Consider the following 18,101-nt stretch of genomic DNA (forward strand, 5'->3'; position numbering starts at 1 on the left):
AAAACAAACAAAAAAAACCCCTGCTCCTGTAACATGGTGAATATTTAAGCTTCTTTGAATTTTTCTAAGTCATAGCCTGTCCTCAGGTCCAGGTTTGCTCACTTGCTTTGTTTGGAATGAGTACAGCTCATTTCAGGCAATAAGTTAGCAATAGCTTTTTGGCAAAGGATGGAAGTGTAAGAAACGTGAGGGGAGACCAGAAGCTTCTAGGTACAGATACTTGCTACTTGTTTTGACTCTTTCAAAAAGCCTCAGCTGAGCTGCAAAGGCCCTGTTAGCACGCTTTGTTTGAAGCTGGGCCGAGCGTTTATTGCAAACAGGTGGCGCCAGTTTCCTTGGCAATTTTACAAGGAGGAGGTGGGGTGAGGCTACTGTTTCTGGCCACGGTAGGGGCGAGAGCAAAACGTGAGAGGACCAACAGGTCTAACTTTCTGTTGAGAGCAGAAAGCCGTTTGTATGAATTGGGTCGCGGGTATAGAACATCCTGCTGGGCGTTGAGTGGGAGTTGGTAAATCTGCTAATTTAACTCAAGGGTCTTGATTTGATTTTATTTTACTGTTGCAATGGGATTGCCCACCACGGACTTCGGGGTCTGCGGTTACTGGCAGATCGAGCAGAGAAAGCAGCTGTTCAGAGAGAACAAATCCTCTGCCTCCCGTCTCCAACGCCTCACGCGAACGCGAGCGAGGGGCAGGGGGGCGATACCCTGAGTACAGAATGTACAGACCCGGCTTGTACATTTCGCGCAGGGAGTCGAACCCGCCGCACCCTTCGTTGCTGTAGTTACCATGGAACGCTCCCTAACTCAGAGTTCGACAGGGGAACGTTGGGTCGCTAGCTGCCGGGGGGCGGGGCCAGATTGTAGGGCCGAGGGCCTCAGGGATTTGGCGTTTCGGGGGGGGGGGGGGGGCCGCGGGCGGGTGCCGTTCCTGGGGTTTTGCGTTTGTTACACGGAAGGGGTTTAAACATAAAATAATTTCCCCTTCTCCTCCCCCCCCCAATTTGCGTGCAACGTGACCGTGCACCAGTGCCGGTGTCTTGCAGGGGCAGCCCTTGTTTCGGAAACGCGCCGCGCAGCCTCCTCTGGGGGGGGCTTGGTGGGTTTCATTCGCCGCGGCGCAGGAGCCCCCCTCCCCCCCCCCGGGGTTTTATTCCCGCTTGACGCACCCCCATCCCGCCCCCCCCCAGGTGCAACCAGCTTCCCCGGCTTGAAGGTGCCTTTAGCTCTGATGGTCTCCGCCTCCCAAACCCCGCCGCTTTGTTTCCCCTTCCCGGCGGGCAGGGGCGAGCAGGGCTAGTTCCCGGGGGGGGGGGGGGCGCTTCCCCCTTGCTGCTGATCCTTCCCAGCTGCGGGGGTGGGGGGGCTCATCCCCAGCGCGGGGGGGGGGGATCGCGCCTGCCAGGGTGCTGCCGGCTCCGGGCGTGTGCAGGTGTCAGCCGGTATCACACTGTTATTGTTGCCAAATAATCCCCCCCGGGGGCGGGGGCCGGGCCAGGACTCTGACGTCAGGCGGGAGGCTGGGAAGATGGCTGCGGAGAGGCGCCCAGGGCGGCAGCGGCGGCGGCAGCCGGCCGGGCGGCGGCGTGGCTCTGCTGGGCTGGAGGGTGCGTGGCTGGGCCCCCGGGGCCGGGCCCCCGCCCCGTCCGCAGCGCGCTGAGCCCCCGGGGCCGGCGGAGCCCCCGGCGGCAGCCCCGGCCCCAGCCATGAGCGGCTCGGGGGACGCGGCGAAGGAGAAATTGCTGTGGAACGTCAAGAAGGAGGTGAGAGCCCGGGGGGGGCGTCCCCGGTCCCGGGGGGGGCTGCGGGGTTCGGCCGGGGGGGTCCAGGTTCCCTGCCCCGGCCCCTGGCGGAGCAGGGGGCATAACGGGGAGCAGTGAAAGCTGCCCCCCCCCAGTCTGCGGATCAGGGGGGTGCCCCGTTTGCAGTCCCGGGGTGCGGCAGCGCCCCCCCCCTTAGTGCCAGCCCCCCGTGGGGGGGGGGGGGGACGGAGGTCTGTGCTGGCCGGGGGAGAAATCGGTGCACCGGGGCTCTGGCGCCAAGGACGCACCGGTGCCACAAGGGGGCTGTGGCCGAGCCCAGACACACCCCCCACCCCAGCGCCTTTGGGGGATCAGTGAACCCCCCAGGCTCTTCCCGCAGTGGCTGGGGGAGGAAGCGGTGCAACACCCCCACCCAGCGCCTGTCTGCCCTGGGGAGGGTCAGTGGAATGAGCATCAAGGGGCTTCCCCCGCCCCCCCCCAGCAGCTCCTTAAACTAGGGTGGGGGGTGAGCCTGGGCACTAAGAGGGGAGAGAGCAGGGTTGGGGGAGACGTGCCCGGTTAGCTCAGCGGGCAGCCCAGGCTCAGCGGGCAGCCCAGACTCAGCGGGAAGGGGAAAAACTCCTTCCCCCCCCCCCCCCCACCTTGCCTCCGGTGACACTCCCACAGTAATGGGGGATCAGAGACCGGCTCATTCATAAAAGAAAGATGGAGACGTGCCCAGAAGGGTGCCGCTTCCGGATCCTTACAGCAGCGTCTTGACCTGGCCCCGTGTAGGCTCTTCGGGGCAGGGACTGGCTCACGCTGGGGGTGGTTTAATCGGTGCTGGATACGATGGAGTTCGGGTACATCTAGCGGGCAGCCGGGCCCGGGAGCTCTGCCGGGGGCAGTCGTGCGCGGGGCGCTTCTGTCTTTCCTCCACTTGTGCCACCTGCTGTGGGTTAGATCGAAAGTGCAGCCCCGGTAATGCCGATTGATGTCCACAGAGCTGCAGATGCTCGGCGTCTGCACCAGGGTGATCAGCCGAGACGAGCCCCTGGTCAGGCTCTCGCTGGAATCAGTCGCGGAGCAAGCTCAGGCCTGAGAATGATGTCCCGAGGCTCCAATCCTGCAAATAACGACACCCATGCCAATTGGGAGGCACTGGCGGGGCGAACACCCCCTACCCCCCCCAAGGTTATTGCACTTAAGGGTCCGTAAGTGGGGGAGTCGGGGGGCAAGCCATGGCCTCAGACCGCGCTAGCAGCAGCTGGGCTGATTGAGTACAGGATCCCTTTAGGCAGGGGTCACACACGAAATCAGTGCGACTGGCAACGCTCTGGACTGCTCTCCAGCTGCATGGCCAAAGTGCTGCTGAAATTTGTCCTGGCTGACCCACTATACAGACGGAAGGGTGGCTAGCCCATGTTGCAACCTGGCACATGAGGGCAGGGGCCTGTTCCTGTACAGGAGCTCCTGGGAGTCCACCGACACTGTGTGCGTAAAAGAGAGGGGAGACTCCCTAGCTGGGGGACTGAGCGGGGATGAGAACAGTGTCCCTGCTGGTAGCAGGGACTGGAATTTGCTCTCACCGCTAACCCCCAAGAAATGTCTGAATTGCCGCTCCTGACAGATGCCTAGCATTAATCATGGGAGTTGTCCGGTTGTCTTGAAGAGCGCACACCCATGAATGAAGTTTCCTATGGATTTAAGAGTTTGCAGGATTGGGACGTTAGGGCTTGTCTACACTTAAAACGTGGTAGCACTTCAGTGTAGACACTAACTACGCCAGCGGGAGTGTAGGTAGTCCACCTCCCCACAGACGGTAGCTCCGTCAATGGCAGAATTCTTCTGTCAGCCTGGTGCGGTCTCCATGGGAACTTAGGTTGACTTCACTACACTGCTCGGAGGTGTGGATTTTTCACACCCCTGAGCGACGTAGTTATGCCAGTCTCATTTCCTAATGTAGACCAGGCCTTAGCGAGCGTAAAACGTCGCTATCTGAGGTCAAGAACATGATCCAGGATCCTGTTTGTGAGAAATAGCACTGGGCGAGTTCTATTTATTCTTTCTATTTCAGGACTCATAGGCCCAGGGCCCTGTTGATCTAGGCACTGTGCAAACACAGAACAAAAAGATGGTCCCTGCCCCAAAGGTTTTACAATCTAAGTAAACGCTTTGGCCAAACGCTCCGGCTTTTGTTGCCAGTGAAAAATCAGGAGTCGCTGCTGGATTTTTGGTCTCTTAAGTGACAGGTTTAATATTGCAACAAAAAATTACGCTTCTGATGTGATGAATTTGTTTAATCTATTTGCCAATAAGGCTGATAGAGTTAAGAGTTTGCCTAGAGTAAATAAAATAAAGCTCTGGCCAGATTGAATTAAAATGTAATTTCCCTCCAGGAGGCAATGAATGGGAAACAGAGGCTTTGTTCAGCTGCAATTGTTTAACCCTTTCTGTTACAGTTGCCTTTGTGACTTAGCAAAATAAGCAATCCAAGAATCTATCAGATCTGCCCAGCCAAATTACTGAAGTTCATTTCATAATTGTGTTCCGAAAGGTGGCATTAGTGGGGCCAAAGTGCGGCTGCAGTTCTTTACCGAGCTGCCCCTCCACTTCAAGAAAGGAAATTTTGGAGAGTTGCATCGCATCTAATCTAATCTATTGGTTTTATACTGCTGCAGTGTCCGAGCCCCTTCTATGTAAAATCAGTAGCAATAATAAAGTTTCTAGTGCATTTCGTAAAGGGGTCATTTTGGGGTCCAGTGGCTGGAAGATGAAGTTGAGACAAATTCAACCTTGAAATAAGACTTAATTTCCGAGCAGCGAGGGTAGCTAAACATTGGAACAGTTTAGCAGGGGAGGTGGTGAACTCTCCATCACTTGAAGTCTTTAAAATGAGATGAGCTATCTTCTTAGAACGTGGGTTTTAATCCAGCTTCTGTGGGAGATTCTGCAGCCTGTGTGTACAGGAGCTCTGACTGGATGGTTGTGTGGTCTGTTCTGGTCTTAGAGTCTGAGAGTCTCCCTGTTCGTTCCCTTCCTTCATGGGCCAGGGTGAAAACAGGAAGCTCTGCATTGCCCTCAATGTGCTCATAACTCTGCTTTAAAATAGTGACTATATTCAAATCAAATCTCATGCTTCAGGTAGATGCCTGCAAGGGTCAGGAAGGAAATTTTTTCCCCAACGCACAATTGGCCTGATCTGTTCTGGTCTTTTTCACCTTCCTCTTTCTTAAATGCTTGTCTGCTGTGTCTTCATGGGGCCAGGGTCCAACTGATCACCAGATCTGGGATCAGGAAGGGATTTTTCTTACGGGTCAGATTGGCTGTGACTGTGTGTGTGTGGAAGAGGAGGGGGGAATAAGGCATGGGAGGGGGTTGCCTTCCTCTGCAGCATGGGGTATGGATCGCTTGCTGAGATCATATGGGCATATCTCATCTAATCAATCCCCTGCTGTTGCAGAGGCCTTGGTGGCACCTCAGTCTCTCCTGTTCTGTGCCTGTGTCACAGTTTAGTCTAACTCAAGTTACTGGGCCTCATGTAGGGGTATCTGGGTGCAATTTAATGGTCTGTGATATACAGGAGGTCAGACGAGTGATCTAATGGTCCCGTTTGCCCTTAAGCTCTATGAAACTACGAATCTGGCCGTAACTCACTCTTTTGCATAGATAAAGCTTTTATAAATCTCTCCACTCCTTTGTGGTATTACAAAAACATCACGTGGGTTTTTTTTTTTCTGTGTTTAGGAACAATGTTTTTGGACATTCACATCTCGTAATGATGCTTCTTATTGTTATGTGGTAGTTTGCCTAAACATTTGTACGGCTGTGATCCCCTCTTGCTTAAATTAAATTAAGAAGGCTTGATCCTGCGTTCTTCGGGCACCCACAGTTCCTTGCTCTTTCAGCGGTTGTGCAAGGATTGGGTCCAAAGCATGACCACGAGGGGAGGGGTTTGTTTAGGGAGAGGCTAAAAAAGGCCAGTTTTGGAATCTGGGGAACCAGGGGTTAATTAGCCCTGTATTCTGTGGTGGGGTAGTTAACCCAGCATGAATCAGAATTGCATCCACATGAAATGGTGGGGAATAGACAATATTCCATTATCAAAGGCAACAATCTAGCACGTGATTAGTCATCCTCTGCATTTATCAATATTTTCACTAGCTAAATTAAAATATCTGTAAGAATTTAGGGACTAGCAGACTGGATCACACCCAAGGTCCTGTTAATCCAGTATCCAGTCTCTAACAGAGGCCTGTACCAGTTGTTTCAGAGGAAGTTGCAAGACACCCTGCAGGAGGCAATTAGGGGTTAGCCTGCCCACAGGGAAGATTTCCTCCTGACCCACATTAGTAAGAGATTGTATTAAGCCCTGAAGCATGAGGTTTTATATCCCTTTCAAAACTCTTATAGTCTCTTCAAGCAATTAAAGTCATCTGCCTGCGGTTTTGATCTTGACAGCAGCAGAGATAAGAGAGATTTCAGCAGTATCTTGACTTGACAGCCCAGAAAAATGGCTCTATTGATACGGAGACAGAATTGGGCGTTGAACAAGGCTCAGTGATGAAGCCGTGGCTGAGCCGAAGTCAGCTTGCTTGTTGTAACTAATTAAGAATCTTAGTGGGGCTGGAGTTGCAAGGTTCCTGCTTCGTGCTTTTTCTTTTCCCTGACAAACCAGTCCTCCCGTGGTGCTAATTTCGCCCGTTGTTGTACAACAGACAGTTGCTCTTCCTCTGAACTGTATTAATAAAACCGGTGTCTTAAGACACAGCCTGTTTGTGGCATGTCTGACTTGTGTTGGGTCCAGGAAGCCCTGTCGTGCTGAGCTGGACAGATGCCCAGACTCTTCTATGCATAATTAATAAGGACATTTGGGATATGACCGTTCCTGCCAGTTATACGTTAGAGATGGAAAGGACCTATCAGCTCAGCTGATGCGTGAGCAACAGCATATTTGCGGTTTGTGAATAAGGCAGTAAGAAAACTATGAGCATGACTGGTCTTGGGCAACCGGTTGCGCGTCGTTGGGCCGCACCCGTATCTTGCCCTGTACCTGGCTTCTCTGCCTGTTTCCCTCAGCCGGGCTTTTGTGCTGATTTCCATTCTCCTCTCCTGTGCATGACGCATGTCAGATGCTTTTGCCTTCTTTGTACTAAACCAATCTTAGAACGTGGATGTTCTGGGGGAGGGAGTGCAGGACTGGGAACCAGGAATGCCTAAGTTCTGCTGTCAGCTCAGACGCATCCTCCCTCCGTGTCCTTGGGCAAGTCACTTAACCCCCCTGGGCTAAAGAGGGATGATAGCATTGGCCTTCCAGGCGCACTTAGCATCAGGTTATGTAAGGTGCTTTGAAAGTGCCAGGTATTACTGGTCTAAGTGCCACCTATTATTGCTCCTGGACGTTCTTCTGGAGGTTCAGGTGCAGTATAATGTGTGTCCCCCTCCCCCCGCAAATAATGCCTGCAGCCTGGCCTGCTCCTGAGTAGAGCCCCATGAAATGCCTTTTATTTTTTGGGAATTTCGTTTTGTTTCTTTTTATCCCGGGAGGGGGGGAGTCGAGGATCAGTTCCTGCCCTGGAGGGGGTGGGAGGTGCTGGGGGAGTGAGTGGCAGAGCAAGCCAGCCCTGCCTTCATCCTGCAGTGGTGGCATCTGCCCCACCCATTGCAGCCTGGTGCACAGGGTCACAGCACCACCCAGGTTTGGCCTGGCTTCCCCTCTGTCATAATGATGGGCTGCGGGGCGCGAGGGGGAGGCCGGCTCTGAGCAAGTGGTGCTGCGACCCTCACTCGCGATCTGCAGAGCGGGGAGTCGGGCCCAGCCCCATGGGACAGGAGCCGCAGTAGCGAGTGCTGCGGTGGGGCGCTTTATACGTTGTTGTTTGTGTTGGTTTGTATTTGCAAAAGACCCAGAGCTTGGCTCCTCAGTGCAGAACTCTCTTCGCGCAGACTGGATACCCCGCCTGGCAATTTGCTTTGGTGCCAGTGGCATGGTAAATATCCCGGCAGTCTGTAGCTTCACAAACGGTAGCTGTTCAGCTGTTACATGGACGTGGGGGAAAGGCCGACGGAAGGGAGTGAAAAGCGGGGGAGGTCAGGTGGCAGAGTAGAAGGGCACAGATTCATGGCCGGAATCCAAACCCCAGGGTTGGTTTGTAACGTGCAGGTGGGGCCCTGCCATTAGACAAGGCCAGACAAATCCCCACTTCTGAACAGCCACAAACGTTGGGTTGTTTGAAACCCAGACCTGAATCTCTTTACTGAAGCCCATCTTTAATGTACAGGTGTTCTGCTGGGATGATATTGGGTTCACTGCATACTCAGGATGGGGAAAAGCCCAGCACCATTCTAACAGTAATGCTTAGCTCTGATTATATAGCCTTCTTATCTAGAGATCTCTAAGTTCCTTATAAAGAAGGGTAAGTATTTATTATCCCCATTTTACAGATGGTGAAACCAAGACACAAAACTGGATGTAATTTGAGCAAGGAGCCACAACAGTGCCAGAGCCCAGATATCATGATTCCCAGCCCAGTGCTGTATCCACTAGCCCAAATGTCTCTTAGCCTCAATCTTCCCCTGAAATTACAGTATATGATGATGTGTTGCTCAAAACATGCTGTCATCTTCATTGGATCAAACTTTGGGGGCAGTAGGAGAGGGAAAAGGACAGGGTAGATTTGATTTAAATCAAAATGATTTGATCATCGTGATTAAATCGAGTCTTCCTGACTAGTGATTTAAATCGTTTTCTACATAAAAGCGCATTCTTGTTGGTGGTTATAACCTTAATACATATTCTTCACAACTCAGAGATGTAGTTTTCATTTTTAGAAGGTACACACTATACATTTTTAAACAGTGATTTATTTTGAAAACTTTTCAGATTAGTTTTACAGCTATATCGGAAAATGAATGAATGATTGTTTGGTTATTTCATTTACCAAAGGTAATTGAAGCAGATATTTATGAAGTTTTTGGGAGGTGAACTATCTCCACTCCAACAGGATGATCATTAATATTTGGACGATTTTCTTGCCATGTTGTATTAGGAGGAGAACATCACCAGACAGACATTTACATTGTTTTATTTAACTAAAACAACAACATTATGTATTCTGGCTTTTTTTCTTTAACAGAAAACATATAATATTTTAACAAAACAAGCATATGTCCCTCGCTCCTCACATTTATCTCCAGACTTCTCCTTGTCCAGATCTATTCTGCCCCCCGCAATCTTCTATTCATTGAACTTTTTGAAACTTTGCACTTTTAGAGAGAGGTAAGGGATTGACTTTGTGTACACAAATCTGCAGAGGGACAATAGGGTTGACATCTGTTATTTCTCACCTCTATATATTTATTTATTTATTTTTTATTTAAAAATATTTTTGCTGTTAACAAGCATGTTATCTCTGGAGACACAAATCTACAGTTTGAGAACTGCAAAACTAAGCATCTCTGATGGTATCGTCTAGACTGAGTGTGAGTCCCATGGGGTAGGTAGAAAGATGAGCCTAAATAATCTATACAAAAGCCTGCGGAACCCCATAAAATGGGGTCCCTAATCCATGAACTGTTGACACTCATTTACAAAACTTTTCTTAAACATTACATGAATATACTGTCTCATACTATAGAATGAGAATTTATAATCCCTATTCCATGATGAGATATCTTTGAGCTATAATGTATCTTAATTAAAATTATCTTTAGATAGGCTTTTTCCTCAAAAGGCATTTTATTAAAAAAAACCTATTTAAATAAAAAAAATCAGATTTTTTTGATTGATTTTTATCCATCCTGGAAGAGGAATAGCCATGTAGCCACTTAGGAGGCCTTGTGGCCTAGTAGATAAGGTAATTTTAGGCATTCAGGACTCCTGGGACACCGGAGACTTGGCTCCTATTCCCACCTCTGTAACTGGCCTGCTGAGTGACCTTAGGTGAGTGATTTCACCTCAGTTTCTCCATCTGTAAAACGGGGCTAATTAGACTGACCTTCTCTGTAAAGTGCTTTGAGATCTACTGATGAAAAGCCCTATACAACAGTATTATTCGTAGTGAGGTTCAGTCTGCTGCTATATCTTTTTGGAAGTGCTGTAGATATTAAAACTTTTTTTTAAACCTGTTTGTCCGATGACGTTCCAGCCCGCACGTATCTCTCTGTTGTAAATGTCTTATTTCCCCCACGCGACTGATGCTGTTGATTGAGTTTCTCTTTGATCACACTGAAGGTCATGTCGTCCATGCCTAGGGATAAACACATTTATCCACCGTACCCATGAGGTGAGGGCTGCTTTCCTGCTTGGATTCGCTTCTGTTGCTGATACGCTGGCCCCAGCTTTGGTTTGTATTTAGTCTTGTAATGTTGCTTTTGGAAACAGCTGCAGGTGTCTGGCGTCTTGTTTTGTTTTCTGGAGAATGTTGAAATGCTTTGTTGCTTTCTTGGCTTTAGCGCTCAGAGATATAGCATCGTAGTCAAGTTCTCACTGTCGGTTTATGATGGACTCTATTAAAATTATAAGGAAAATCTAAATGCGTTGCTTCCCGCAACATGTCTTATCGGTACTAGAGATACTGGGAGCAAACGTGAACGGAAGGCAGTGTGGGCTAGTGTTTAGAGCAGGGATCTGCAAGATGAGATCTGGGTTCTCTTACAGTTTGTCCTTGGGCATGTCACTTAAAATCTCTCTCTCTCTCTCTCTCTCTCTGCCCCTCAGTTTCTCTGTTTGTGATCAGCGAGGAACTTGGTGTGCTACTATGCTTTACTACGTATTTAATTGGGATACCACTGTGACAGCAAGGAATGAACTTGGATCCTTAAAAACAAAACAAAAACCCTACTACTAGAGTTGAAGAAAAATCTCCATTTTGCTATTAGCAGTATCCTCCTGCTCCTGAATCATTGACTTCTCCCACTTGAGATAAAAGAGAATCCCCATTCACCGTTAGCGGTATAAGGCCTATTGCACAGTTGAGCAATTCTGATTTCATCCACTAGAGGCCAGTGGTGGTACATATTAACCTGTTCATTCCAATACTTGCCCACCTTCTTGAAGGCCCTTTTGAATGCCTCTGATGTAATGCCCATGTCTGCACAAAATATAATTGTGGGCAAGTATCTGCAAGACGCGTTGGAGTCAAGGGAGAAAAACATCCAAAGCTCTGACCTGGAGTCGGATCAGCCTGATCCCAGACGGAATTAAGTACAGGTGTATCAAGCTCTTTGTGAAGGGTTTTCTGGGAGAAATCGAAGGGATCGTCAGCCCGGTGATCTCTCTCCTCCCTGCTCGCAGTGGGAATCGGGACCCTGTTGAGTACCGCAGGAGACAAGGGGCTCCCAGCATTTCTGCTAATGGGGGTGCACATTCTCTGGATCCCCTCTTCCAAGCTTGCCTGCAGCGGGCTGCTGATTTGAAGATGCTACCGCTGGCTTTAATAGGATGTCGTGAACGTTCCTTCTCAGAACGTGGCTCAGAAGGGACGTTACAGACCTTTAGATGAAAGCAAGAGCTGGAAGCTGCCTTGAAAAGGCTGCTGCAGCTTCTCACCTAGTCGGGGCAGATTTTTATCTGGCCTCATGTATGAATGGCCTAAAAATAGGTAAGGACTGGAACAGGCTTCCAAGGAGATTGTGGAATCCCTGTCACTGAAGGTTTTTAAGAACAGGTTAAACCATCACCCCTCAGAGACGGTCTGGATTTACGTGGTCCTGCCTCAGTGCAGGGGGGCTGGATTGGGTGACCCCCTTCCAGCCCTACATTTCTATGATTCTCCGACTTCATGCTGGGACTGAATTGCTGGCTACATTTGAACCAGAATCTTTTTGTTTGAATTCAGAGCCGTTGCTGGGCGCAGGGTGTTTTGGGCCCACGCCGTCCTCCTTTGCTTACCGCCCAGATGTCTGGAGACGTGGGGCCTGTCGCTTTTCTCAGAGCCTTGTTCACGTGACTTAAGCGCTTGAGCAGCTGAGGAACATTACAGGAGAGTAAAGTTGCACGCAGCAGACTGAGCGAGCCAGCCTCGAAATCACTAATGTCCTGCTCTCCCCCATGCAATACACCGACACGCTCTTTGTCTGGGGTTCACAAAGTAGTGACACCTAGCTCTTGTACAGTGCATCATGTCAGGAGATCTCAAGGCGGTTTACAAAGGGGATCAGCATCATTATTCCTATTTTTATATAATAGCCGGTGTGCTTTGCCTCCTCCATACCGCATCTCAAGCAGAGCAAGCTTGCTTACGTGGTGTGGTTTGGCTGGGAGTGACTAGGTGGGGAAAGAAGCTCAAAGGATGGCAAGTGAAAACCAGCATGGAGCCCATGGCTTTAACTTTCATGTCACGAAACGACCCAGTGTATTTCCAGATGACACTGCCGTATGATGAGCGCTGTAGGTTGGCCATTGACGTTGCATTGAAAGTGATGACTACAGTCCAGGACAAGTGGAAAGCTGGCACATGGTCCAGATTTTGGGTTTAAAGAGAGAGATCCAGGAAGTTTAAGGCAAAATCGTGGGTTTTGTTCATACCTGTATCTAAGTGTATGAGTTTATATAAATATAATCACTTTTGTCTGCTAAACAAATCAGTGACCTGTTTGTCTTAACCCAAACATTGTAATATCTGCCTAGTGCATGAGACTCTGAAAGTGAAACTGACTAGTTCATTTTTATGGTCCAAGCCAAATGGAAGTGTTGAAGGTAGATATCATGTAGGATTTTAAGGGTGGGGCTTTCAAAGGCACCTACGTAACTTTCAGTGAGACTTTTGCTCCTAAATCATCTAAGTGCCTTTGAAAGTTCCTGTTTTTGGGGTTTTTTTTAAAAAGCTTTATTTTTAATCCACTTAAGTTTATATTATTATAGGGGAAGCTGATAGTGACTCTGGTAGGTGGGTTGCCAAACACTTACCATTATAAAAGAGTCTTGCAATATTTTTTAAGAGCTCTAACACCTCCATTGTTTGCAGCCTATGAAATTCAGCGCGGGGGAAGCCTTTGGCTAGAGAAGTGCCTTTTCTTTGTCCCAAGAAATTCCATTTAGGTTTTGCTGAGAGAGAAACTCAGACAAATCACCATGTCTACTCTCTGACTGCATTCCTTGAGAGAATTTTGGCTAAAACTGGTCAGTAAACAGGATGAATCTTTCATGAAATTTGGAGGGGGAGACAACCTTCAATATAGCTTTAATTCTGCCCCCTTATGCATATGCATTGTGGTCCAGCCGTTAATTATATTATCACATACTAATTTTTTCCAAAGGAACCCTGCTTCATTCAGTCACAGAATGGGCGCACCAGGGGTCAGAATTAAGGTTGCAAAGACAGCCTTAAATCTGGTGTTTTCTAGCTTTGGAATGCTCAACTTTGCAACCTAAATAATGTTCTTTGTGGATGTAATCATTAATCACACTCTGTGTAGAGGCTGCAACCAGAGCATTGGCACTGAACGTACACCGAGTAAGAGGCAGCCTTTCCCCTGAAGATTTCATAGTCTGCATGGACCGACAGAGGGTGAGAGGGGAACAGAGACACAGGGATGTAAAGTGAGGGTTTGTCTACATGGTCCTTTAATCTACCCTGCAGGGGTGTAAATTTTAGTTCACTAAACGTTCCCTAGTGTATGTCAATGTCGTTCCACGGGTGCACTGGGGAACTTTTAGTGTATGACAGCAGGGTCCCCATGGGCCAATTAGTGTGCAACATGCTAGTGTGGATTGAAACTTACACCTCACTAAACCAGGTATAGACAAGCGCTGACTTGCCCAAAGTCAAACCAGCCGGTCAGTGGCAGGGCCAGGAAGTGTCCCCCGATCCCCTGGCTCCCAGTCCAGTGCTCTTTCCATTAGATTGTGCTGCCTCTCAACAATGGTACATATGTAGGATTTCCAACCTGGCAGCATCACTTTATGTAGCTTGCAGTATAACTGCTAATGCCTGACTGTTACATCACACATGTTGCTCTTGTATTCTCCTCTCCAGTCTCAAATAATGTGGTTACCCATCTCCATGGGGGCGTTCTCAAAGGCTGCTTCCCTTCACTCGCTCCTTAAAGCAGCAGTCCATTTCCCATGTCACATTATTTCCAAATCGTCTCAAACTTTAATGATCTTCTAATATTTTTTTTCACTGCTTATACTGAATCTATTGAAATTCAGTTCTCTTTTGTGCCAAGTGGCTTGAAATATATATATAAATATTTTATTTCCCGTAAAACCTTTCAGTTGAATCCTTTTGGAAAGGCTTACTAATGTATTTGCTTTTTTCGCGGGTGTTTCCACTGGTAAAGAATTTATTTTGTTGACTCTAGTAGAGAAAGAGATGTAATATAATTTGAAGATTTGACTCAACTGGGCTTCATGCCGAGGCTGGCTATAAGTCTGTGTTTCAAACGTCTCTCTCTCTGCTGGAAAATCTATTGTGAGAAGGAGGCCCATAAAGCAGGCTTTTTCCAGCTCTTTATTTGCTGCCTACTGAAATGGTGCTTTTGCCATGACTGTACTCAAACCAAGCTCTCGTTCCAGCTGGGAAACGAATATCAGAAGGATAACCTTAGCGGCTTCCCTCCTGAAAGATCCCAAAGCACTTTAGGAACTGGAATTGTTTTTCTTGCCACTGAAATGCAGCTGCTTCTAGGATGAACCATGGCATCTGTTTGACATTCCCCCCCCCCCCCCCCCCCGCAGTGCCAAGCAGCTCTTGAGCAGAGGAAGTGAAGAATTGGTCCAACTGAGACTGATGGAGTACTCAGTAATTACCCCAGCTGAAACTGGCCAGGATGCTGGGGTAAATGCTGCCTCTTGAAAGAAAAATGATGTGGATTTTAGACAACAGCAAGTGACCAGAAGCCCAGGTCTGGGTATTGTCCCCAGCACCCGCAATGCTGCAGTGTCCTGTGATAGCCCTCCACCCTGGCGTGATGTATGGGGGGAGTGTCCCCTACTGAATCACCAAGCCCATTTCCTGCAGCACCTCGACGATCTTTGGAGCCCTCCAATCTGAGCACTAACCTGCTTATAACTTGCCTAGTGTGAGTGGAGTTTCTGCATCGTGGCTCTTAAAAGCAGACTTGTCACAGCTGTGAGAAACAAGACGAGTAACTTGGTCGTACGCTGTGTTCATATTCAGTCTTAGTGACACAAACGCAAGTGTGGGGTACATGGCACCCTGCTGGCACCAGGGCTACCGACAGTGCTAAGTAATTATTTAAGTAAGGCCCTACTCCAGACCCTTGCAACCCGACCCGAAGCCAGTGGGACCCAACCTGCTCTGGCTCGGGCCAGGTCGTCTCCGATCCCCTCCTCCGGCCCATGGGGTCGGCTGAGTGTCAGCTGCATGCCCTGTTCCTGCCGGCGGCCGGCACCTTGCTTTGCTGTGTGCACTGCGGAGGGAGGGTGCCGCAAGCTGCAGGGCCTCTTGCTCCGCAGCGCGGGCGGGACACAGCAAGGTGGTGGTGGCCGGCAGGAATGGGGCACACAGTTGCCACCGCGCCGACCCAGCTGGCAGGAGGCGGCTGAAGGAGGATTGTGGGCCCGGGGCAGCAGGAACCACCCCCCGGGGGCCAACCCCCAACACCCGCTGCTGTGGCGTATCAGTCGGGGTAGGCAATGATGCTGAGCAGGAAAGACCTGAACGCAGGAAGAAAAGAGGAAGAAATTAAAAGGGGGCGAGAAAACAGCATAGAAAATGGTGCAGAGAGTTAAAGATCCAGACTTCTGTTTCCAGAAGATGATTAGCTATGTCTGTCTTCCCCTAATGTCAGCCCTGGTCCTGCAAACGGTTAGCCGTGCCCGCCAGATTGCTCGTGCACTCATGTGTGAATGGGCGTGCAGAGTCCAGCCCTCAGACGTCAAGGAACATCTAAGCTTTAGCAGTTTTAAGGTCTGTCAAAATAGCGCCTCGGTTAAGATAAGTAGTCTGGATCTTGTGCGCTAGCAGGGGCTGGGATGGTTACCTTGTTTGCAGGGTTTTTAAGAGTTGTTTTGTTGTTGGATTTAAAAACAAAACCCTAAAGACATTCCTTCTTAGGGCTGGTTTAGTAAACGCTTCTTTAAAACCATCCTTTAGACCGATGTTTGGTGTTCACTTACCTCTGAAGAACTTGGCCACTGCAGGAAGTAGGATATAGAGCTAGACGGAGGGTTAGATAGTGGGGTGGATTAGAGCGATGATGTATAATAATAATACAGTGCACTCAGACACGCACGTTTCATCCAGGGATCTAAACTCCCTGTTCAGAGGTGAGTGTTAATATTCCTGTTACAGAGCATCTGTGTAATATTTTTCACCCCTAGATTACAAAAGTGCTATACTTGAGCAGGAAAGTTATGAGCATCCTCGTTATCTAATAGCTGGTGAAACGGATGCATATAGAGTTTAGATGACTTGCCCAAGAGCGAACAGCAAGTCAGTGGCAGAGGCGGAAGGGGAATCCAGGTCTCCTGACTTCTAGTCCTGGGCTCTATTTACTGAGCCATGCTGCCCCCTTGTAACAGGAAGTAACATTCCCATTTTGTGAGTGAGGAAACAGAGGCACAAGGACTGAGCGCCTCAACTCCCCCTGATTTAGCTGTCATTGTGGGTGCTCAGCCTTGGAATGATCTGCCCACAGTGCCCCTCTGAGTCAGTAGCAGTCACAGGAAGCCAAAGCTCTCATTGCCGGTGCCTGATCCCTTTCTGCTCTCATCACCGCAGTCCGTCAGCACTAACAGTCGTTACCATGGTGAAGTTAAAGCATTATCCCTGTTTTACAAAGGAGGCACTGAGTAATGAAGTGACCTGCTCAGGGTCACACAGGATATGTCTGCCCTGCACACTCTGATTCACTTGGAGCCCAGCCCCGCTCCCCCCTCCTCCCCCCCCCACATACATCAATCTGACTTGGCTCAGCCAGCACTCAGGACCAGGGTCCTAGGTCGCTGCTGGGCGGGTGGGTCAGAGCCCAAGTACTGCTGTGACTGATCCAATCCCTGTCATTTCGCAGTGTGGACCCAGCTCAAGCCCAGACCTGAATCAGAAGGTCTGCCGAGTATGGGCTTGGAAACACCCAGTCGACCATCCTGGGTCCCACAGATCTGGGTTTAAATGGAGTGTGACATAGTCCCAGGGCATCTGTTGTCATGCCAGGAACTGAACCCAAATTTCATGCTGGTCAGTCCAATGCAGCAAACCAGGGATTCGAAAACCATTTTTTGCTGGGCCCCGCTTTGAAAATACTTCAGGCTGTGACGACCCTTGTGATAGCAAATGACTGTACGTACTCACAGGGGCATACTCATGGTATTTCCACCCTTCCTTCTGTGCTGCTGCTGGCTACCTTCAGAGCTGGGCAGCTGGAGAGCGGCGGCTGCTGGCTGGGAGCCCAGCTCTGCAGGCAGAGTCACCGCCAGCAGCATCCATCTCTGCCTCTCCATAGCGATTGTAATACCTAGACTTCTCCCTCTAATCCCAGTAACTTTTTTTGTGATCTCACAACACCCCTCCTCCTCCACAGTAGCCTTGCAACCCGCTTTTGGGTCAGGACGCCCAGTTTGAGAAACGCTGGTCGAACTGCAAGATCATCCCTCCCTGCTAGCCAACCTTCTCTCCTGCTAGAGCCTACAGCCTGGATTTGCTATGCCAAGTCCCGCTGGATTCAGAGCGGTTCACTAGTTTAAACAGGTCTCTGTGGGGGGGGAAGGGGCTAATGTTTCTGGTAACAAGATTAACTTACAGGTTGCCCAGATCTTCTCTAGAGTCTCTGCATGGGCGTCTGTACGGGTTTAGGTGTGAAAAGCCTGATTTCAAGCTGCCAGCAGACCGCATGGCAGAGGACGGAATAATTCCCTATCTAGAAACGTTCTCCAATTTCTAGCCTTTAAAAAAACCCAAGAACACTGTTTCTTCGGATCACAGAGAAGAGATTGTCTTGGTTCCCTGCCCCTGGAGCTTCTGGGAATTATGTGGCGACGATGAATAATGTATTCCGGCTTCTGACATTTATCGTCTGCTTTTCCTGCCCTGAAAGCACTTCCTATTAAGGTTCACAATCTCCCCAGAACATTTGTGAGGCTCGCTCTGCCTTTAAATCGCTGTTGTGAGTAGAGGCTGTGCTGGAAATGGCCTTCTGCGGCGATATGTAATTATTTTCTCAGACCTCTGACCTGAAGATGGATTGCCGGGTGCTTTTAATACAGGTAACCAAATGGGGAATCAGAATGTTTTGCTGTATCTTATTGGTGGGTCAGTTCAGAGGGAAGTCAGACAGTTTTCTGGAAACGCCTGATTATTGGAAGCGGCCTGGGAATCAGGAGATCTGGGCTGAGTTCTGAAGACTTTCTGTGGTATCATGGGCAAGTCACTTAGTTGCTCTGTGCCTCAGTTTCC

The 18,101-nt window shown here is 49.4% G+C and overlaps 1 protein-coding gene across 6 annotated transcripts in view; it reads left to right on the forward strand.

Annotated features, from left to right (window-relative positions):
- Positions 1–1,400: 1,400 nt before the first annotated feature.
- Positions 1,401–18,101, forward strand: part of SGSM2 (small G protein signaling modulator 2) — a 148,572-nt gene continuing 131,871 nt past the window's right edge. For 5 of the 6 annotated variants that reach the window (XM_048823789.2, XM_048823787.2, XM_048823790.2 and 2 more), the window contains exon 1: positions 1,401–1,761. In XM_048823789.2, coding sequence (XP_048679746.2) covers positions 1,705–1,761 — 57 coding nt within the window. In that variant the 5' untranslated portion in view covers positions 1,401–1,704. The remainder of the gene's footprint in view (positions 1,762–18,101) is intronic. The other variant, XM_048823785.2, reaches the window with a different exon arrangement.

This window comes from Caretta caretta, chromosome 17 (assembly GCF_965140235.1).
Source record: "Caretta caretta isolate rCarCar2 chromosome 17, rCarCar1.hap1, whole genome shotgun sequence".
NCBI lineage: Eukaryota > Metazoa > Chordata > Testudines > Cheloniidae > Caretta > Caretta caretta.